General features: G+C 47.3%; 2 protein-coding genes across 51 annotated transcripts in view; one reads left to right on the top strand and one right to left on the bottom strand.

The window, feature by feature from the left end:
- LOC126990240 (uncharacterized) overlaps positions 1–22491 on the top strand; it is a 158865-nt gene that overhangs the window by 9615 nt on the left and 126759 nt on the right. The window lies entirely within an intron of this gene.
- On the bottom strand, positions 5443–7413 carry LOC126990284 (uncharacterized). 50 transcript variants are annotated; one of them, XM_050849049.1, is made up of 5 exons: positions 6496–7408; positions 6412–6453; positions 6286–6327; positions 5817–5942; positions 5443–5774 (listed from the first exon to the last, which is right to left on the bottom strand). In XM_050849049.1, the coding sequence occupies exons 1-5, from the start codon at positions 7208–7210 to the stop codon at positions 5512–5514; spliced, it is 1188 nt and encodes a 395-aa protein (XP_050705006.1). In that variant the 5' UTR covers positions 7211–7408; the 3' UTR covers positions 5443–5511. The 50 variants fall into 50 exon arrangements, with proteins under 50 accessions (XP_050705006.1, XP_050704828.1, XP_050704845.1 ...); XM_050848871.1 differs by adding an exon at positions 5943–6026 and having other exon boundaries at positions 5817–5900; positions 6202–7413; XM_050848888.1 differs by adding an exon at positions 5943–6026 and having other exon boundaries at positions 5817–5900; positions 6244–7412.

The following is a 22491-nucleotide window of genomic DNA, read 5'->3' as shown; positions in this document are numbered from 1 at the left end:
TGCTTATATTTTTTGGTTCATTGGCTTAATCGTGCAGGTCATTGGTATAGGAGGGCAGAGTGACGGCAAAAGACGGTCAAGAAGCAAGGAGGAGAAAAAAATGAGTGTATGGCAAGCAAATGATAAGGGGAGGTAAGGTTGGTGACTTCTTATCTACTATTCTTAATTGGAGGTTCTATGCTTGAGGCTTGAGGGTACACGAGGCAGACAAAGCTATCGGGTGATCGGACACTGGCATCGTCCAACCCGCCAAGGCCTGGACCACTAATTAACAGAGTGCAGGAACAGTCTAGTGAAGGGAGGGGTGATGGTGGTGGTGATTGGGAGGGAAGAGGGAGAGGATGGCTGTGTGTGTGTGTGTGTGTGTGTGTGTGTGTGTGTGTGTGTGTGTGTGTGTGTTTCTAGTTTGGTTAGGTTAATCAGTTAGGTGAAGGAAAAGGTAAGGATAAATTACGTTATGTTAGTTAAGGGAATGTGTGTGTGTGTGTGTGTGTGTGTGTGTGTGTGTGTGTGTGTGTGTGTGTGTGTGTGTGTTTAAAGCTGGGTAATGTTAGGGTAGGTTTAATAATCATGTTAACTTAAGCGTGCATGGGGCAGGGGCAGGTTAAGTTACGCTAGGTTAAGGACGCAGACTCGTGCAGGCCATACGCAGGATCACAATATAGGGCAGGCGGGTTGCACGGCGGCGGTTCGGGGCTACCTGCGTGTGTTCCTGTTTATATTCAGAAATAATGAGCGGGTGCGCGGATTAATAGCCCGTGGTGCGTTATTTCGGCTTATGAGCGGCGGGAGGGGCGGGGGAAGTAATAGGGGAGAGGGGAAGGAGAGGGAAATGATGTTGAATTAGGACCAATGCGTAGGTAATGAAGGTAAGAAGTATAAGGGAGGTAAATACTGTGAAATTAGAACCAGTGCGTAGGTAATGAAGGTCGAAGCGATGCCAGTATGTTTATTGTTTTCAGTGAGAAGAGAACATCGAGGCTGGTGTTACAATTCACTTTCCCTTCCCACATCAGTTATTTCTAAAGGTCAATGGGGGATATCAACCAGGTTCTAATGAGTGTTTTTTAGGCTCAGGGTACAGAGGAAGGGTCAAACTACCACCAGGGTCATAAAACTACTACTGGAAATGCCCACAACTCCTGCGAAAGCCTTGTCAAATAGGTGTTCTTGGGCGGCGAAATGTGTTGAGGAAGGAAGGAAAATGAGGAGTAAATGTCAGATTGTTTTATTTATTTATTTATTATTTTTTACAGCAAAGGAGACAGCACAAGGGCACAAAAAAAGGAAACAACAATAAAAAAGCCCGCTACTCGCTGCTCCTGTAAAGAATCCTAACAGGTGGCCGAAAGAGCTGTCAATTACGTGAGGAGAGGTGTCCTGATACCCTCCTCCTGAAAGAGTTGAAGTCGTAGGCAGGAGGAAATACAGATCAAGGAAGATCGTTCGTAGGCAGGAGGAAATACAGATGAAGGAAGATCGTTCGTAGGCAGGAGGAAATACAGATGAAGGAAGATCGTTCGTAGGCAGGAGGAAATACAGATGAAGGAAGATCGTTCGTAGGCAGGAGGAAATACAGATGAAGGAAGATCGTTCGTAGGCAGGAGGAAATACAGATGAAGGAAGATCGTTCGTAGGCAGGAGGAAATACAGATGAAGGAAGATCGTTCGTAGGCAGGAGAAAATACAGATGAAGGAAGATCGTTCGTAGGCAGGAGGAAATACAGATCAAGGAAGATCGTTCGTAGGCAGGAGGAAATACAGATCAAGGAAGATCGTTCGTAGGCAGGAGGAAATACAGATGAAGGATAATCGTTCCAGAGATTACCAGCGTGAGGGATGAAAGAGTGAAGATGCTGGTTGACTCGTGCGTATGGGATTTGGACAGTAAAGGGTCTATAAAGATGATATTAAATAAGACTTTTTTTTACGTTCGGCCTATAGCTCCGATAGGCTTTCTTGGTGGGGCTTGTTGGTGGGCCCTAGCCAAGTGTTTTCATAGCGGCGCCGTTCTTGCCTGGCTCATGCTTCCCGGACCTCCACTTGATCCTCATTAGAGAGCTTCGCTTCACTCCGCGATGGTAGGCGATCCTCGGGACAGCACGTGATCACCTTCGTAAACAAACCGCGTAAGTCATTATTTTCTACTTTTCAGGAAATCATAAAAGAAATGTCATTATCTCATTTGTCTTAAGAGTTAGGCAGAAGTGAAAAGGCTAATTCTAGAACACTCAAACCCTGAATGACGAAGGCAACTGTACAGAAATGGCCGTCACATGTTGAACAATTGATGTAGACAAAAACCTGGAAATCTCTGAAAAATGACTTAGGCGATTATTTTATGAGGGTGACGAATTGTGGTCAGTCTTGGCCACTCGGCGATGACTGGAAATTGTCTGCTTGTAGGGGCGGGGTGGACATGAACCCGGGCCCTTCAGAACAACGCGCCTCCACGCTGCATAAAAAAGTTGGAAAGTTTCGTTTAGTCGGCGCGACATCTGTGGTCATATGCCGGAGAGAGACAGAAGGGGAAGGAATTATAGGAGAAGGGAACAGACCCCAGGAGACGGGACACAACCCCGGTTAATACCTGGTACCCATTCACTGCTGAGTGGACAGGGGCGTAGGGTATCGGAAAAGCCGCGCAAATTTTTCCACTCCGCCGGGGAATCGAACCCGGGCTCTCTTGGTTGTGAGCTGAGTGTGCTAACCACTGCACCACGAAGCCCCCTCCACGCTGCATGATAGCTAAGCGAAGAGTAACAAGTATATGGGTATGCATTTCAATATGAAGAGAATGAATTGAAGTGGACATGAATAGAGTCTGTGGGAATAATGAAAAAAAAAATAGCTAAATCAGAACACATAAGAATTTGGAGGATAAAGAAAAAAATAATGAGGGAGAAACTCGGGATAAAATGCGAGATGCTTCTTTGTAATACACGAAACAAATATTGCCAACAAAAAATAATAACCGAATAATGAAGAAAATACGGCGGCCTCGTCTATAGTCTTCCAAATATGTCGAGGCCGGTCTGGCGTTGGCTCCCGCGGGTCCTTTCCTCCCCTCCGCTCTGCCACACAGTCCCAAGACCTATCCCTTCCTCTCATATGTAAGCTATGGGCAACGTTGCCAAATTATCGTACTCATCGTATTGCATTTTCGTAGTTTCTGACCAATAACTATAGCAAAAACAAACAAAGGAACATCAATAAATAGGAGTTTTAACGCTACTTTCAATTTTCTATCGTTATTTGTGTAGGTACGAGAGTCTGAGGCTTAAAAGTAATAAAGACGATGTGGTGAATACGATAATCTGGCAACGCTGGCTATGGGTAACATATGAGAGAAAAAAATAGGCGTTGGGACTGTGTGGGAGAGCAGAGGGGAGAAATAGACCCACGGAAGCCAACGCCAAAACGGACTCGATAATTTGGAAGACTAAAACAAACAAGAAAATGCCGGCAACAAAAACACAGAATCAATAACCAGGAAATAACAAAAACACGGAAGCAAAACCCACACACAAGAAAAGACCATAATTATATCATACTTTTCCTGCACCTCGCTTTTTCTTTTCAACTTTTCCCAGTCTAGCTCTCCATAGTATTTCTTAACCCGGTAGCAGCGACGGGCCAAATTTGTGGCTTTACCGTGTAGCAGCAACGGGCCAAATTTGTGGCTTTACCGTGTAGCAGCGACGGGCCAAATTTGTGTCTTTACCGTGTAGCAGCGATGGGCCAAATTTGTGTCTTTACCGTGTAGCAGCGATGGGCCAAATTTGTGGCTTTACCGTGTAGCAGCGACGGGCCAAATTTGTGGCTTTACCGTGTAGCAGCGACGGGCCAAATTTGTGGCTTTACCGTGTAGCAGCGACGGGCCATATTTTTGCCATAATATAACCCCCCCAAAAATAGATGATACATAAACTGATCACAAATGCGTTGATATATATTATGAAATGGTTTGCGTGAGTGATGATTTTTTCTCATTTTTCTCGCTTGGAGGGACCATTAAGAAACATGATCCCTGTAGCTACCGGGTTAAGATTTTCCATGTCCGCCTTCCTATAGCTCCCCTGTTTCTTTTATATGATTCGAGGGAGAAGAAAAAAAAGAGGGCACGCGCAGATACATAATTAAAAAGCCCCCACAGCAGCAGCAGGGAGGAAGGAAAGGGCGGAGTGCAAGGGTGCGGTAAATGGACGCTAGCGGAGGGGACGCTGTATAAATTTAGACAGTCAATTGATCCTTTAGGGCCGAAGCGAGGGAAGGCAAGGGATAACAAGGAAGGGAAGGAAGGGTAACGAAGGGTGTAAACATCAACTTATAGGCAAAGAAACTTCACGCAGGGTTATAATAGGAAGAGAAGGGAAGGGTGGAGCTGCAAGGGTGAAGGGTGATTATGGAAAGGGTGAGGAAGGGTGGGATTATGAGGGTGAAGACAGTGATATGGTGATGAAGAGGAAGGAAAAGGGAAGGGAAGAGAAGGAAGGGTGGAACAACAAGGGTGATTAGGAAAAGGGTGAGGAAGGGTGGAATTGCAAGGGTGAGGACAGTGATATGGTACTGAAGAGGAAGGAAGGAAGGGAACGAGAAGAAAGAGGAAATACAAATAGATGATGTTGATAGGGAAAAGAAGGGAAGGGAAGGGAAAGGGAGAGGGAAAGATAGAGGTAAGGAAGGAAAGGGAAGAAGGTGACGTGAAATGAAGGAAAGGGAAGTAGAGGGAAAGGAAGGGAAGGGAAGGAAATGACAGATGAGGTGAAGGAAAGAGAAGGGAAGGGAAGGGAAGAGAAGGAAAGGAAAGAAAGGGAAGGGAAGGGAAGGAAAGGAAAGGAAAGGGAAAGGGAAGGGAAGGGAAGGGAAGGAAAAGAAAGGAAAGGAAAGGAAAGGAAAGGAAAGGGAAGAGAAGCAAAAGAAAGGAAGGGAAGGGAAGGGAAGGGAAGGGAAGGGAAAGGGAAGGGAGGGGCAAATGAGGTGAAGGAAAGGAAAGGAAAGGATGATGATGAGAGAGAGAGAGAGAGAGAGAGAGAGAGAGAGAGAGAGAGAGAGAGAGAGAGAGAGAGAGAGAGAGAGAGAGAGAGAGAGAGAGAGAGAGAGAGAGAGAGAGAGAGAGAGAGAGAGAGAGAGAGAGAGAGAGAGAGAGAGAGAGAGAATTAAGGTGAAAGGCGAGAGAGGAAAGACGATGAAAAAAGGCGGAAATGATGAGGTGAAACGCAGGTGATGGAACACACACACACACACACACACACACACACACACACATTGTCTATCTGTGTGTGTGTGTGTGTGTGTGTGTGTGTGTGTGTGTTCAAAATGGAGTAAAAAGAAAAAGAAACAAAAAGAAAAAAATAGTGGTAGATAGATAGATAGATAGATAGAGAGAGAGAGAGACAAGAAACAGGAAGCACACAAGACTAGTAAGGATTATAGAGATGGAGAAAGATATAACAGACAATAGCCCGCGCCCATGAAGGCCTCCGGGCGGGCGGGCGTGGCGGCGCCTCACTAACGCGTGTAGTACGCCAGGACGCCGGACAAGACGGCGGCACAGATCGCCGTGACGTCCACGAACACGTCCGTCCATGTGTACGGCGCATCGTGTCTCTTGGGAGTCGCCGTGTCCCTGCCGTGGGCGCGAAGATTGGGTTTCTTGGTTTTCCGACGGCGGAGTGTGTGGTGAGGGGAGCCCGGGGTGTGTGAAGCTTTGGTGATGTGTGTGCCATCACCTGCCTTGGTGTGTGAAGCCTTGGTGATGTGTGTGACATCACCTGCCTTGGTGTGTGAAGCCTTGGTGATGTGTGTGCCATCACCTGCCCTGGTGTGTGAAGCCTTGGTGATGTGTGTGACATCACCTGCCTTGGTGTGTGAAGCCTTGGTGATGTGTGTGACATCACCTGCCTTGGTGTTTGAAGCCTTGGTGATGTGTGTGACATCACCTGCCTTGGTGTGTGAAGCCTTGGTGATGTGTGTGGCATCACCTGCCTTGGTGTGTGAAGCCTTGGTGATGTGTGTGACATCACCTGCCTTGGTGATGTGTGAAGCCTTGGTGATGTGTGACATCACCTGCCTTGGTGTGTGAAGCCTTGGTGATGTGTGTGACATCACCTGCCTTGTGTGTGAAGCCTTGGTGATGTGTGTGACATCACCTGCCTTAGTGTGTGAAGCCTTGGTGATGTGTGATGTGTGTGACATCACCTGCCTTGGTGTGTGAAGCCTTGGTGATGTGTGTGACATCACCTGCCTTGGTGTGTGAAGCCTTGGTGATGTGTGTGACATCACCTGCCTTGGTGTTTGAAGCCTTGGTGATGTGTGTGACATCACCTGCCTTGGTGTGTGAAGCCTTGGTGATGTGTGTGACATCACCTGCCTTGGTGTGTGAAGCCTTGGTGATGTGTGTGACATCACCTGCCTTGGTGTTTGAAGCCTTGGTGATGTGTGTGACATCACCTGCCTTGGTGTTTGAAGCCTTGGTGATGTGTGTGGCATCACCTGCCTTGGTGTTTGAAGCCTTGGTGATGCCTCCGGCACCACCTGCTGGGGTAACTGAGGCCCTGGTGGGGGCACTGGCTTCCTTCCCGCCATTTGGCCGGTGCCACATCGGGGGCCGCGCCGCCATAAGGCAGGGGTGCCCGTTGCACCGCATGACGGTGTAGGCGCCGCTGGAGCCCCTGCCGTCAGAGTGTAACGAGAAGTGCAGGTAGTCGAGGTTGTTGAGGAACATCCCCAGCGGCATCGCTGCCTTCAGCAGGGTCCTCCCGCCAGACCCGCAGCGCAGCTGGATGATCTTGCTGAGGTCCTTATATTTGAGCGCGTCCAACGGCACGCTCAATCCCCCCTCCGCCTCGCACGCCTCTATCCCCTCGGCGCACCGCCAGCCGGTGCTGGGGAAGGTAAAGAAGGCGATCGGCCGCCGCCTCCTGAGGCAGCCGCCGCCCCTGTAAGACACCTTCAAGGTGTCCGGCCTGCTCATGCCTGCTCGCAGGCTCACGACCACGTTCGCTTTTTCGTGAGAGACTTTTTGTCCCATTGTTTTTTTCTTTGTGAATATCAAAATATCAGAGCAGAGAAGGAAAAAGGTGACCGAAGAGAAAAGAGAAAAAAAAGAGGGTAGGGTGTAACGGGGGTGTGAGGGAGCCATGGCAGGGTGGCAGGGCGGGGAGTGTACTGCAGAGGCGAGAAGGGGTTCGTTGGGGAGGACAAGCATACGGGGAGTGTGGGAAAGGCGGTGAAGGAGGGAAGTCTGTCAGTGGAAGAAAGAATTACATGAAGAAAGTAAAGGAGGAAGACCGGGTGGGAGGAAAGGCCGCACGGAAACCCAAGTGAGCACGGAACATGTGACGGAAGGAGGACAACGATAAAGGGGCCGCGGCACTGAAAGCGAAACAACTGGAAGAACGAATTAACCATATTCAACCGGTCAGTTCAACTAAACAAGGTCCCGGAAGACTGGAAGATGGCGAACGTAACACCGATTTTCAAAAAAGGAGACAAAAGCGTTGCATTAAACTACAGGCCCATAAGTTTGACATCAGTGGCAGGAAAAATACTCGAAAAGATTATTAGAGATAAACTTGTTAAGTTTCTAGAAAACAATAATGTAATCTCCGACACCCAGCATGGCTTCAGAAACAAGCGCTCCTGCCTAACGAATTTATTAGACTTCTTCCAAGGTATATATAAGAACTGGGATGCCCACATCCCCAGTGATGTTATATACCTGGACTTTCAGAAAGCCTTCGACAAGGTACCGCACGAGCGACTCCTTAAGAAACTGCACTCGGCAGGCATCGGAGCCAATCTGATCGCGTGGATAAGAGATTGGCTCACCGACAGAAAACAACGAGTACTACTCAACGGACAGCCTTCCGAGTGGCTACCAGTCACTAGTGGAGTGCCTCAAGGGTCAGTGCTGGGACCCATCCTCTTTATCATATATATCAATGACCTAGAATCAGGACTGAAATCCACAATATCGAAATTTGCAGATGACACCAAGGTGGGTGGAGATGCCCTCACAAAGACCGACTGCGAAATCATTCAGAAAGACCTCAATCACATTATCGAATGGTCGGAAAAATGGCAAATGTCTTTTAATGTTGACAAATGCAAAGTCATGCACATTGGGTCCCAAAATAGTAACCACACATACATCATGAATGGGAGACCTCTGCAAGCGATGCAGGAGGAAAAGGATCTTGGAGTCACTATCAGCAGTGACCTGAAACACGCGAATCACTGTTAAAAAGCATACAACAAGGCCAACATTATGCTCGGGTTCATAGCGAGGAACTTCGAGTGTAAAACACCAGACGTGATGCTATCCTTGTATAATTCCATGGTAAGACCGCACCTCGAGTATGCAGTGCAGTTCTGGTCTCCCAATTACAGAAAGGACATTGCTTTACTGGAAAGGATTCAACGACGCGCCACAAAGATGATTCCAACCTTCAGGGCTCAACCGTACGAGGAACGACTCAATCGACTCAATCTCTTTACATTGGAGAAAAGACGCCTACGAGGGGACATGATTCAAGTCTTCAAGTATATAAAAAAGTTCAATAACGTCGATTACTCCAAATTCTTTGAACTGCAAACCAACTCAAGAACTAGAAATAACGGTTTACCCATTCAGTCGAGTCGATGTAACACAGACATTGGAAGGAGTTTCTTTTCAAACCGAGTCATCCGCCACTGGAACAATCTTCCCTCAGAAGTAGTAAATGCGAATACCATCAACTCCTTCAAATATAGAATCGACCGTCATTTCGCTGCGTCAGGAGTAAACTGAATAACGAGGGGCTTCCATCTGCTCCTCAATATCGGGGTGCTTTCATCTGCTCACCAAGCCCCAAGTGGCGGTCGAGCAGATTAAATCACCCAAGCGGGCGACCTCGTAATGAGCCAATAGGCTTTCTGTTGCCTGCATTTCCATGTTTCCATGTTTCCATGTTTATTAAACAGAGGAGGAGGAGAAGGGAAAATGAGGAAGAGAAGGAGGAGGAGGAGGAGGAGGAGGGGGAGAAGGGAAAATGAGGAAGAGAAGGAGGAGGAGGAGGAGGAGAAGGGGGAGAAGGGAAAATGAGGAAGAGAAGGAGGAGGAGGAGGAGGAGAAGGGGGAGAAGGGAAAATGAGGAAGAGAAGGAGGAGGAGGATGAAACATGGAAACATGGAAACGCAGGCAACAGAAAGCCTATTGGCTCATTACGAGGTTGCCCGCTTTGGTGATTTAATCTGCTCGACAGCCACTTGGGGCTTGATGAGCAGATGAAAGCACCTCGACATTGAGGAGCAGATGAAAGCAACTCAATATTCGGTTTACTCCCGACGCAGCGAAGTGACGGTCGATTCTATATTTGAAGGAGTTGATAGTATTCGCATTTACTACTTCTGAAGGAAGATTGTTCCAGTGGCGGATGACTCGGTTTGAAAAGAAACTCCTTCCGATGTCTGTGTTACATCGACTAGACTGAATGGGTAAACCGTTATTTCTAGTTCTTTGGTTGGTTTGCAATTCAAAGAAATTGGAGTAATCGACGTTATTGAATTTTTTCAGATACTTGAAGACTTGAATCAAATCTCCTCGTATAAGAGGGGGAGAAGGGAAAATGAGGAAGAGAAGGAGGAGGCAGAAAAATCAAGGAAATAGGGAATAAATTTAAGGAAGGAATAAACGAAAGAGGAGGAAAAAAACCCAGGTGGAGGTGGAAGAGGTACAGCCGCAAGTGGAGGAGGAGGAGGAGGAGGAGGAGAATAGGAAGATAGAGAGAAGGAGGAGGAGGAGGAGGAGGGGAAGAAGAGAAAGATATATAGGAGGAGGAGGAGGAGGAGGAAAAAAATAATCCCTTCCCAGAACAGATTATTTATAGCATTTTCCTCCTCCTCTTCTTCCTCCTCCTCCTCCTCCTCCTTGTGCTCATTTTTTTCCCTCTTCTTTGTTTTATTTCTTCCTTTATATTTTTCTCCATCGCTTCGAACTGCTGTGTGTGTGTGTGTGTGTGTGTGTGTGTGTGTGTGTGTGTGTGTGTGTGTGTGTGTGTGTGTGTGTGTGTGAAAGCTTAAATGAGAATGTGCATTGGCCTATGACCCCAATTTGTTTGTCTGTCTGTCTGTCTGTCTGTCTGAGAGAGAGAGAGAGAGAGAGAGAGAGAGAGAGAGAGAGAGAGAGAGAGAGAGAGAGACAATCAGTGTCCGCGCATGGGTGTGTTCCTGGGGACGGGTCGCTGCGTACAGGTGTGTCATAACATAGTCGCCGCCGCGCCTGTGTCTGGTGAAAATATATTCTCTTCTTTTTTTAAATATTTTATCAACAAAATATTTACTAGTGCGATATTATCTTTTCTTGTACGTGCACACTCGAGTGTTATACATTTATATAACCTGCGGTACGTGGTAGGCCTACACCTCGAGCTATGAAACATCTCATAGCGGGTGTGGCCGGAGGTTCACAGGTAAGCTCCGGGTAGTGCAAGCCCTCCCAGCGCAGCCCTCCGCGGTGCTATTGCTTACATTATCATTTACAGCACTACCGTATTGTTTTTATAAATCAATTACAATTTTTGTACTAATGATATTACTTTATAATTATCACAGTGTTAATTATTATTATTATTATTATTACTATAACTATCATTATTATTGTTATTATTATTATTATTATTATTATTATTATTATTATTATTATTATTATTATTATTATTATTATTATTATTATTATTATTATTATTATTATTATTATTATTATTAGTAGTAGTAGTAGTAGTAGTAGTATTAGTATTATTATTATTATTATTATTATTATTATTATTATTATTATTATTATTATTATTATTATTATTATTATTATTATTATTATTATTATTATTATTATTATTATCATTATTATCATCATTTTACTTTTGTATATATATATATATATATATATATATATATATATATATATATATATATATATATATATATATATATATATATTTTTTTTTTTTTTTTTGTGCACTATTGATTAAATCCAGCACCTAAGTTTCCAGTACTGGCCAGAAAGCTCCCAGCCTTAAGTGTGTTCCCTGCACTACAGAATTATTGTAAATACATAATTGTATAAAGGGATAATAAAATGTAAAAAATGTAATGTACTGTAATGCTGCGCTGCGCCGCGTCGTGTGCAAGGTTTCCGTCGTCCAGCAGACTCGCTCATAATGTTTCCTCGTCACATCGCCGCCACTGGACGTAGCTGGCTCGGGCCTGGTTGATCCCGGATTGGGTGGTTCAGGGCGGTGCGTGGCGGCGGTGGGCACGGCCCACCTGGCCCTGCCCGCGTGCCTGACTGACCAACCCAGCCTGGCGAATTGCGTAGTTGTGTTGCGTTTTGGCAGCCAACACGTCCACCATGCTTAGTATGCTGCCGTTGTCGCCACAATACTGACGCTGCTGTCACTCCCCGCCGCCTGTGTCTGCGGCTGTGTGTGTCACCGTGCACGTCCTGTTTGGGAATCCTCCCGCTTTTGTCGCCCTTTCCTTTCTTTTGAACAGCCGTTGTACAATCTTCCTGTCTAGAATAAAAATAAAGCAATACTTAAGTGCCCTAAGACTCTGGCACAGCCGAGCAGGATCCCTTCACCTTCCCCTGGGCCCTTCATGAGTGCGTGGGCTGGCGTGGCGTGGGGTGGCCTGCCGCCGCGTCCCCGTCCCTGCCGTGGTCAAGGCCGCTGCCGTGACAACAACAAACACACGTTGCTCCACCTCGGACAGGTTGGCGTGAGTGGCGAAATTTGTTTGACCTCAGCACACGACAACATCAGCGGCGGCACACGCATGCATTGTCACAGGCGTCAGGAGGCGGTAACGAGGCATTGGGTACACAGCAACCTTTGATGTGACGCACGACTGGTAGACGAAGGGAAAAAATATGTGCTCGATTTAATCAGAAGGCTAGAATTACATCACCAGGCAACGGAGAGGCACAAAGGAGGAGGAGGAGGTGAAGGGGAAGAGGGAAAGAAAGAAAGAAAGAGAAGATAGCGAAGCAAGAGGGAGTCGGGAATGGAGGAAGAAATTGAAAAGAGAGAAAATTAGGAAAACGAAAGAGAGAAGAGGAGGAAGGCGGGAAGGAGGAGGAGGAGGAGGAGGAAAAAAAATAGAGGGATGGAAAGGAGGAAGGAGAAATAGAGGAAGGTGGAATAGAGAAAGTGGAGGAGAGGAAGAGAGGGGGGGAGGAAGGAGAAATAGAGGAAGGTGGAAGAGAGAGAAGAGGAAGAGAGGTGAGGGGGGGGGGGAGGAATGCTGTGGCCCTGTAACCTTTGACCTCCGCTTCTTCCTCTGCATCATTGCCAAGTCAGGCCAATGCAGTATTACCAGACATCTCTCCTTCCTCCACTGCCTTCCTTCCTTCCTTCCCTCCATTCTTCCTTCATTTCTCCTCCTTGCTCTTCTTTCTCTCTCCCTCCCTTTCTTCTTTCCTTTCTTTCTCTTCAACCCAACTGCCTTCCTTCCTTCCCTCTATCCATTCTTTCTTCCTTCGTTTCTCCTCCTTGCTCTTCTTTCTCTCTCCCTCCCTTTCTTCTTTCCTTTCTTTCTCTTCAACCCAACTGCCTTCCTTCCTTCCCTCTATCCATTCTTTCTTCCTTCGTTTCTCCTCCTTGCTCTCCTTTCTCTCTCCCTCCCTTTCTCTTTCTTTCCTTTCTTTCTTTCTTTTATTGGGTATTTTCCTTATTCCTTCCTTCGTGTTTTTTTCTTTCTCCCTTTCTTTCTGCCTTCCTTCCCTCCCTCCTTCCTTCTCCTGGATCTCCCTTATCAGCTATATATCCTCATTTCTTCCTTCCTTCCTTCCTTCCTTCTTTCTTTCTTTCTTTCTTTCTTCCTTAATTCCTTTTATTGGGTCCCTTCCTTCCTCCTTCGTTTCATACCTCACTTCCTTTCTTCCTTCCTTCCTTCTTTCCTTATAATCCCAATTCTATACATATTCTGTTCCTATAATTACATTTCTTCTGTACCATGAACCAAATAGAACATTGATCAGAAGGCAATTCATCTCCTTTTTCTGTCTTTGAGATGAGATAGACCCAAACAGATAGATGTGTGTGTGTGTTTGTGTGTGTGTGTGTGTGTGTGTGTGTGTGTGTGTGTGTGTGTGTGTGTGCGGTTCGTGATATCTGATTAATTAAGCTGCGCGCCGCCCGTACAAGCTCTGAAGGGCCCGCGTTGTCTGTTGAGTGCATAAAAACGTGTGTGTGTGTGTGTGTGTGTGTGTGTGTGTGTGTGTGTGGAGCCGTGAACTTCTGTTGCTACGAGGGAGGAATGAGAGAGGGGGTTGAGAAGCGAGCGAAGGGGAGGAGGGAGGGGACTGAAGGAAGAAGGGAGAAGGAGCAGAAAGAGAGAAAGGAGGGGGGGAGGAGATAAATGAAAGGGAAGGAAGAAGTTGAAAGGTATAAAGAAAGGAAGGAAGGGAGGGAGAGGGAGGGAGAGAGACGGAGCAGAAAGAGGGAAAGGTAGAGGAAGAAGGGAGGGAGGAGAGAAGTTGAAAGGAAGGGAGGGGAGAGGGAGGGAGAATAATATATGAGGAATGGAATAGGAAGAAGAGGTTGAGAGAGAGAGAGAGAGAGAGAGAGAGAGAGAGAGACAGAGACACAGACAGAGACAGAGAGAGAGAGAGAGAGAGAGATGGGTCAGGTCTAGTGAGTGGAGGGAAATTTAATGAAGATGATAATGAGGTTAGCTGAGATGACATGGAAAATGGACGAACAGGCAGCAGAAACCCTTGCTGTTGTTGACTCACACTACAAGGCTTTCTGCTTAGTGATTTAACCAACTCCTCAGCCACTGGACTCACCTGCGGGTAGTCTTAAAGGGCTATCACACTGGGCAAGCTTTCCGGGGATCTTCAGTCAAACCACGACTTTTGCTAGCGTGGTTCTCATTTGTTTCTTGTTATTGCTGCTGATGATGATGGTGAGTAGTACCGTCGCCCTTCAGTGAACTCTACCGTAGCTTTGGAAGATCGTGGACACGCCAGAAAGCCACGGAAATATGAGAACCACGCCAGCGGGAATCGTGGTTCGACTGAAGATCCACGGAAACTTTGCCCAGTGTGAGAGCCCCTTAATGCACGTTTGGACTATGCTATGTTACGTTCAGATCACTCCCGACGGAGCAAGGTGACGATCAATGCGGTTTTTAAAGGGAATTGATTGTTTTTGGACTTTTCGAAAAAATAACTCATGCCGTGGTCTGTGCTGCGTCGCTTCGCATGGAGAAAGAAAGAGAGAGGGAGGGAGGGAGGGAGAGGGAGAGAGAAAGGTAAAAAAAAAATGAAAGAGAAAGAGAAGAAGAGGAAGCGTGCAAGGAAGGTGAACATGGAAGAATGGAGGAGGAGGAGGAGGAGGAGGAAGAGGAGGGGAAAACAAGAAACGGAGGAAGGAAAAGAGATAAAAAAAGTAAAAATAGACATGGTAGAAGAGAGGGAGAGAGAGAGAGAGAGAGAGAGAGAGAGAGAGAGAGAGAGAGAGAGAGAGAGAGAGAGAGAGAGAGAGAGAGAGAGAGAGAGAGAGAGAGAGAGAGAGAGAGAGAAGAGGAATCATGAAAGAAAAGGAGAAGGAAAGGAAGAATGGAAGTCTGGTTTGAGTATGTGTGTGTGTGTGTGTGTGGGGGGGGGGGGGGAGGAAGAGGCGCACCAGATGACCTCAGGGGCGCGGCGCTGCACAGGTCAGGTCATTAGGGACGTGGAGGGTCAGGTGGAGTATTGATCCCTGCCTCTCCCTCCTTCCCTCCCTCCCTCCCTTCCTTTTATTCATCTATTTTTACCTCCCTTCCCTCCCTCCTTCCCTTCCTTCCTTACTTCAATTACTTTCCATTTTCTTCCTCCTCCCTCCCTTCAATCTTCCTTTCCTCCCTTCCTTTTCCTCCTTTCCTCCTTCCCTCCCTTCCAGCTTCTCTCTTCCTCCCTCCCTCTCTCCCTCCTACACACACACACACACACACACACACACACACACACACACTCAGACACTCTCTCCTTTCCCATACAATATACATCATCCAGGACACGTTTCAGACACCCCTTAGATAGCATTTCCCTGCCCTGTATTGCTGTTTTTGAGGCGTTGTTGGCAAGCTCCGAGTCTTCCTGTGTGGGTGTGATATTGTATTGATATTAAAACACTTTCGCGTCTCACATCAGCTATTTCTAGAGGTCAAAGAGGGGGTCAGTCGGGTTCTAATGAGTGTTTCTTCAGGTTCATGGTACAGAAGAAGGGTCACACTACCACCAGGGTCATACAACTACTCCTGGAAATGCCCACAACTCCTACGAAAGCCTTGTCAAATATGTGTTCTTGGGCGGCGAAATGTCTTATGAAACGATCCATTCGAAGGCCTCTCTCCCTCCTTCCCTCCCTTTCTCCCTTCCCTTCCTCTATTGCTTTTCTTCCTCCTTCTGTTCATCTTCCTCCTCTTCTTCCAGTCTTTCATGTTTACCTCCCTTCTCTCCCGTGTCCTCCTTCCTCCTTCCTTCCCTTCTTTTTATGACTTTTTATAACTTTTCTTTCTTCCTTTCCTCCTCCTCTTCTTCTTCTTTCCCTTTCTCTCTTCCTCCTCTTCCTCCTCCTCCTCCTCCATTCTTCCATGTTCACCTTCCATTCACGATTCCTCTTCTGTTTTTTCTTCTTCTTTAGTTTTTACCTTTCTTTCCTCCCTCCCTCCTTTCTCTCTCTCCTCCCTCCCTCCTTTCTCTCCTCCTTCCCTCCCTCCTTTCTCTCCTCTCTCCCTCCCTCCTTTCTCTCCTCCCTCCCTCCTTCCTTTCTCTCCTCCTTCCCTCCCTTTTTTGACATCAGTGGCAGGAAAAATACTCGAAAAGATTATTAGAGATAAACTTGTTAAGTTTCTAGAAAACAATAATGTAATATCCGACACCCAGCATGGCTTCAGAAACAAGCGCTCCTGCCTAACGAATTTATTAGACTTCTTCCAAGGTATATATAAGAACTGGGATGCCCACATCCCCAGTGATGTTATATACCTGGACTTTCAGAAAGCCTTCGACAAGGTACCGCACGAGCGACTCCTTAAGAAACTGCACTCGGCGGGCATCGGAGCCAATCTGATCGCGTGGATAAGAGATTGGCTCACCGACAGAAAACAACGAGTACTACTCAACGGACAGCCTTCCGATTGGCTACCAGTCACTAGTGGAGTGCCTCAAGGGTCAGTGCTGGGACCCATCCTCTTTATCATATATATCAATGACCTAGAATCAGGACTGAAATCCACAATATCGAAATTTGCCGATGACACCAAGGTGGGTGGAGATGCCCTCACAAAGACCGACTGCGAAATCATTCAGAAAGACCTCAATCACATTATCGAATGGTCGGAAAAATGGCAAATGTCTTTTAATGTTGACAAATGCAAAGTCATGCACATTGGGTCCCAAAATAGTAACCACACATACATCATGAATGGGAGACCTCTGCAAGCGATGCAGGAGGAAAAGGATCTTGGAGTCACTATCAGCAGTGACCTGAAACACGCGAATCACTGTAAAATAGCATACAACAAGGCCAACATTATGCTCGGGTTCATAGCGAGGAACTTCGAGTGTAAAACACCAGACGTGATGCTATCCTTGTATAATTCCATGGTAAGACCGCACCTCGAGTATGCAGTGCAGTTCTGGTCTCCCAATTACAGAAAGGACATTGCTTTACTGGAAAAGGATTCAACGACGCGCCACAAAGATGATTCCAACCTTAAGGGCTCAACCGTACGAGGAACGACTCAAGCGACTCAATCTCTTTACATTGGAGAAAAGACGCCTACGAGGGGATATGATTCAAGTCTTCAAGTATCTAAAAAGTTCAATAACGTCGATTACTCCAAATTCTTTGAACTGCAAACCAACTCAAGAACTAGAAATAACGGTTTACCCATTCAGTCGAGTCGATGTAACACAGACATTGGAAGGAGTTTCTTTTCAAACCGAGTCATCCGCCACTGGAACAATCTTCCCTCAGAAGTAGTAAATGCGAATACCATCAACTCCTTCAAATATAGAATCGACCGTCATTTCGCTGCGTCAGGAGTAAACTGAATAACGAGGGGCTTCCATCTGCTCCTCAATATCGAGGTGCTTTCATCTGCTCACCAAGCCCCAAGTGGCGGTCGAGCAGATTAAATCACCCAAGCGGGCGACCTCGTAATGAGCCAATAGGCTTTCTGTTGCCTGCATTTCCATGTTTCCATGTTTCCATGTTTCCTTTCTCTCCTCCCTCCCTCCCTTCTTTCTCTCCTCCTTCCCTCCCTCCTTTCTCTCCTCCCTCCCTCCCTCCGTCCGTCCGTTCGGGTAAGCAATGAGCAGGGAGTCCAGCCTCATTATCACGCAAAAAATAAGTCCTCTTTTTCCTCTCCTATTTCTTCTGCTCCTCCTCTTCCTCTTCCTCCTCCTCCTCCTCTTTTTCAGCATCTTTTTCCTCTTTATTTTATCTTCTTCTTCTTCTTCTTCTACTACTACTACTACTACTACTACTACTACTACTTCTACTACTACATAAGCTTTTCCAGTGAGCATGGCGTCTTGTCAGGGAGGGTCGGCCTTCCCTCTACGTCCCAACGATCGATTCCTTCATTAGTAGCTCGCTCACCTGGTCCGCCTGCCTCACCTTGGCGCACCTGTGACCATCCCAGCGGCAGGTGTAAACATCGGCACCGCCTTTGTGTCGTGTGTCGTTGTGGTGATGTGAGGGTGAACGACGTGGGGCATTGTTGTTGTTGGTGGTGGTGATGGTGGTGGTGATGGTGATGATGATAGAGGACGAGGAGGAAGGGAATCATGGTACGGAAGTGATGATGATGGTGATGGGAATTATGATGAAGGTGAACACGACTTGGCATTGTAATTTGAACTGTAGTAATGGTAGTAGTAGTAGTAGTAGTAGTGGTAGTAGTAGTAGTAGTAGTAGTAGTAGTAGTAGTAGTAATGGTAGTATAGCGAGCATTGTAGATCTGAAAAAGAAAAGGAAAAGAAGAAAAAAAATAAGAAAAAAAGATGCAGAAAAGAATACAAGAAGCAGAAGTAAGCGAAGAAAGAGAAAAGCAGAAAAAGGAGAAGGTGGAGGAGGTGGAGGAGGTGGAGAAACTCATGTGGTCACTGCCAATTTGCCGTCCACCCTCGAGGAAAGCTTACATAGATAGATTCGTGGAGAGTGAGACTGGATGAGAAGGAGGAACACTCACATAGAAAGCTCATGTAGTGATTGCCAATATGATTTACACCCTCGAGGAACGCTTAGATAGATTCGTGAAGATCGAGGTTGGAGGATAAGGGGGAGGGGGAGCTCTGGAAATGGGGGGGGGGGGCGTCCAGGAGGGGAGAATATCAAGGAAAGCTTATATAGGTTCGTGAAGATCGAGGAAGGGGAGTTCTGGAAAGGGGATGGTTCCAGGAGGGGAGGATATCAAGGAAAGCTTATATAGGTTCGTGAAGATCGAGGAAGGGGAGTTCTGGAAAGGGGGGGTTCCAGGAGGGGAGGACATCAAGGAAAGCTTTTATAGGTTCGTGAAGATCGAGGAAGGGGAGCTCTGGAAAGGGAGGGGGTTCCAGGAGGGGAGGACATCAAGGAGAGCTTAGATAGGTTTGTGAAGATCGAGGAAGGGGAGCTCTGGAAAGGGGAGGGATCCAGGAGGGGAGGATATCGGAGAAAGCTTATATAGGTTCGTGAAGATCGAGGAAGGGGAGTTCTGGAAAGGGGAGAGATCCAGGAGGGGAGTATATCGGAGAAAGCTTATATAGGTTCGTGAAGATCGAGGAAGGGGGAGCTCTGGAAAGGGGAGGGATCCAGGAGGGGAGGATATCGGAGAAAGCTTAGATAGATTCGTGAAGATCGAGGAAGGGGAGTTCTGGAAAGGGGAGAGATCCAGGAGGGGAGTATATCGGAGAAAGCTTATATAGGTTCGTGAAGATCGAGGAAGGGGAGTTCTGGAAAGGGGAGGGATCCAGGAGGGGAGGATATCGGAGAAAGCTTAGATAGATTCGTGAAGATCGAGGAAGGGGAGTTCTGGAAAGGGGAGGGTTGTTCCAGGAGGGGAGGACATCAAGGAGAGCTTAGACAGGTTCGTGAAGATCGAGGAAGGGGACTTCTGGAAAGGGGGAGGTTCCAGGAGGGGAGGATATCAAGGAGAGCTTAGATAGATTCGTGAAGATCGAGGAAGGGGAACTCTGGAAAGGGAGGGGGTTCCAGGAGGGGAGGATATCAAGGAAAGCTTATATAGGTTCGTGAAGATCGAGGAAGGGGAGTTCTGGAAAGGGGGGGTTCCAGGAGGGGAGGACATCAAGGAAAGCTTTTATAGGTTCGTGAAGATCGAGGAAGGGGAGTTCTGGAAAGGGGAGGGATCCAGGAGGGGAGTATATCGGAGAAAGCTTAGACAGATTCGTGAAGATCGAGGAAGGGGAGCTCTGGAAAGGGGAGGGTTGTTCCAGGAGGGGAGAATATCGAGGAGAGCTTATATAGGTTCGTGAAGATTGAGGATGAAGGATAAGGAGGAGGGGGAGTTCTGGAAGGGGGGAGTTCCAGGAGGGAAGAATATCGAGGGAAGTTAAGATAGATTCGTGAAAGTGAGAATGGATGAGAAGGAAGGGGTTGAACGCTCACTTAAAAAAAAGCTTATGGTGTGACTGCCGATGTCTACACCTTCGAGGAAAGCTTAGAAAGATTAGCGGAAAGTGAAAATGGATGATATATATTTTTTTTACAGCAAAGGAGACAGCACAAGGGCACACAAAAATAGGAAACAATAAAACAAAAAGCCCGCTACTCGCTGCTCCTGTAAAGAATCCAAAGAGTAGTCCGAAAGAGCCGTCAATTACGTGAGGAGAGGTGTCTTGATAACTCATATGGCGGAGTGGGTTTCTGGAGAGGAGCAAACCCAATAGCAACGTGCCAGATTGTCGTACTCAGCCGCTTATATCTCCAGACTTCCTACCCCAAAACTGTCTTCTGGGCTCCAATAACGAAACTCATTTATAGTTATCGTTAAAAGAGTTAGACCCTGATGTCTCTTGGCAATCGTTAGGCGTCAGAAACAGGTAAATACTATGGTCTGAGTACGATGAGCTGGCAACGGTGGCTATACGTATTTTCATTTTATTGTTCTGTTGTTTATTCAATGTTCTGTTCAAGAAAAAGAATACCCATAATTTTAGTTAGTTTTTGGTTATAAGGATTCTTTAGGAAATACAATTATAGCATTACCTTCTACTAAAACTAAAATACGGAGTTCAAAGGATACTGCTGGAACTGATATCAAAGGAATGGCCTGGAAGGGAGCGACTGAGATATGGATGATTGATATTACCCTCATTACACCCCGGCGCAGCGACGTGCATGTGTGACCCAGGAGACGGGGCGGGGCGGGGCGGGGCGAGGAGGAAGCGGAAGGCGACCCCGACCCCGCGAGATAGAGGGCACGGGGTTGACGGGGCTTCCTAGGGGGGGGGTGCAAGGAGGCTGTCACGTAAGGTCTGAGGGGCAACCTAGACTGCCTCTCACACTCTCTCTCTCTCTCTCTCTCTCTCTCTCTCTCTCTCTCTCTCTCTCTCTCTCTCTCTCTCTCTCTCTCTCTCTCTCTCTCTCTCTCTCTCTCTCTCTCTCTCTCTCTCTCTCTCTCTCTCTCTCTCTCTCTCTCTCTCTCTCTCTCTCTCTCTCTCTCTCTCTCTCTCTCTCTCTCTCTCTCTCTCTCTCTCTCTCTCTCTCTCTCTCTCTCTCTCTCTCTCTCTCTCTCTCTCTCTCTCTCTCTCTCTCTCTCTCTCTCTCTCTCTCTCTCTCTCTCTCTCTCTCTCTCTCTCTCTCTCTCTCTCTCTCTCTCTCTCTCTCTCTCTCTCTCTCTCTCTCTCTCTCTCTCTCTCTCTCTCTCTCTCTCTCTCTCTCTCTCTCTCTCTCTCTCTCTCTCTCTCTCTCTCTCTCTCTCTCTGCCCATTCGCTCACGTTTGCTTTGCTCATGCTCTCTCTCTCTCTCTCTCTCTCTCTCTCTCTCTCTCTCTCTCTCTCTCCTCTCTCTCTCTCTCTCTCATCCTCCCCCTCCTCCTCCTGTAGTGTTAATAATGGCGGTGGAGGTGTGAAGGAGCGTGAGTGTGGCGCGTTAGACAAACCTCGGGATGGCCACCGCTGCTTCGTGTCTCTGTGGGTCTGACATCCGCGGCGGCAGTGTTTGTTTACAGCCGCGCCAAAAAAAATATTAATCCTGAGCAATTATTTTAAAACAACAAAGGCTGACGGACACGCGTGGGAAAAAAAATAAGAAAAAGAAGAGAAAGAAAAAGAAGGAATGAAAAAACACCATATAAGGGAAAAAACAAAAATATATATAAAAATTCCACCCACAAAAAAAATAGTGTAAGGGCGGCGGAGGCAAGGTAGTGTTGATGTTGTTGTTGTTGTTGGTGGTGGTAGTAGTGATGGTGGTGGTGGTGGTGGTGGTGGTGGTGTGGCGGCTTGCAAGTGGTGGTGGTAGTGGTGGTGGCGGTAGTGGTGGTGGCGGTGGTAGTGATGTGGAGCTCTTGCAAGTGGTGGTGGTTGGTGGTGGTGGCGGTGGTGGTGGCGGTGGTGGTGGTGGTGGTGGTCAATAAAATCATTGGGCAAGGGTCGAGTTGAGCTGCGTCTTTCTTCAGCAAGGAGCGACATATCGATTGGATAGATTCACGAAGGAGGGGCACGGGGGAAGGGGAGGGGGAGTTAGAGGGGCGCGTAAGGTGGGAGTAGGGCGGGGAGGAGCGAGGAATGGCGGTGTAGATAGGAGAGGGGCGGGGGGGAGGGAGGGGATTTGCAGTAGAAAGGGGAGGAGGGAATGGAGGAGCGGATAAGAGGCGTTGAAGGGGAAGAGGAAGAGGAGGGAAGCGAAGAGAGGGAGGAAAGGGGCGGGGGAAGGAGGGAAGGGAAAGGGAGGAGGAGGTAGGAGATGGAGGGAGATAGGGTAGGGCGGGGAAGAGACGGAGGAGAGAGGGAAGGGACGGGGAGGCGGAGGAGATGGCGGGTCTTGCTCTTAACCCATGCACGGACGCTCTTTCTTCGTGCAAACAAACGTGCGCGGCCGTGAATGCCAGACTGAACATCGTGGCGTGAGGTTTCTCTCTTATAAGTAAATTCATAAGCAAGCGTGACATTCTGAAGGAAAACAAGCGAAAATAATGAGAAAATGCGCCGTGATGTTTACCTATGTCTCTCTCTCTCTCTCTCTCTCTCTCTCTCTCTCACACACACACACACACACACACACACACACACACACACACACACCTGTCAAACTTGTATAGCAAAACATCCACATATCAACACAATTCTCCAAACTGACTGCATTTTTTATTTAAAGTCTTCTATAGTGTTCCTTCCCTTGGTACTTTTTAATCGCTCCTTTGAACCTGACACCTCACCAGCGGCCTCGATAAACAAGACTTTGAATTTAAGCGCATATTTCCACTATTATGCTGTCCCGCTCCCTAATGCAAGA

The sequence above is a fragment of the Eriocheir sinensis genome, chromosome 6 (genome assembly GCF_024679095.1).
Source record: "Eriocheir sinensis breed Jianghai 21 chromosome 6, ASM2467909v1, whole genome shotgun sequence".
Classification (NCBI taxonomy): domain Eukaryota; kingdom Metazoa; phylum Arthropoda; class Malacostraca; order Decapoda; family Varunidae; genus Eriocheir; species Eriocheir sinensis.
The sequence above is the reverse complement of the archived record's forward strand: the minus strand, read 5'-3'. Positions and strand labels throughout refer to the sequence as shown.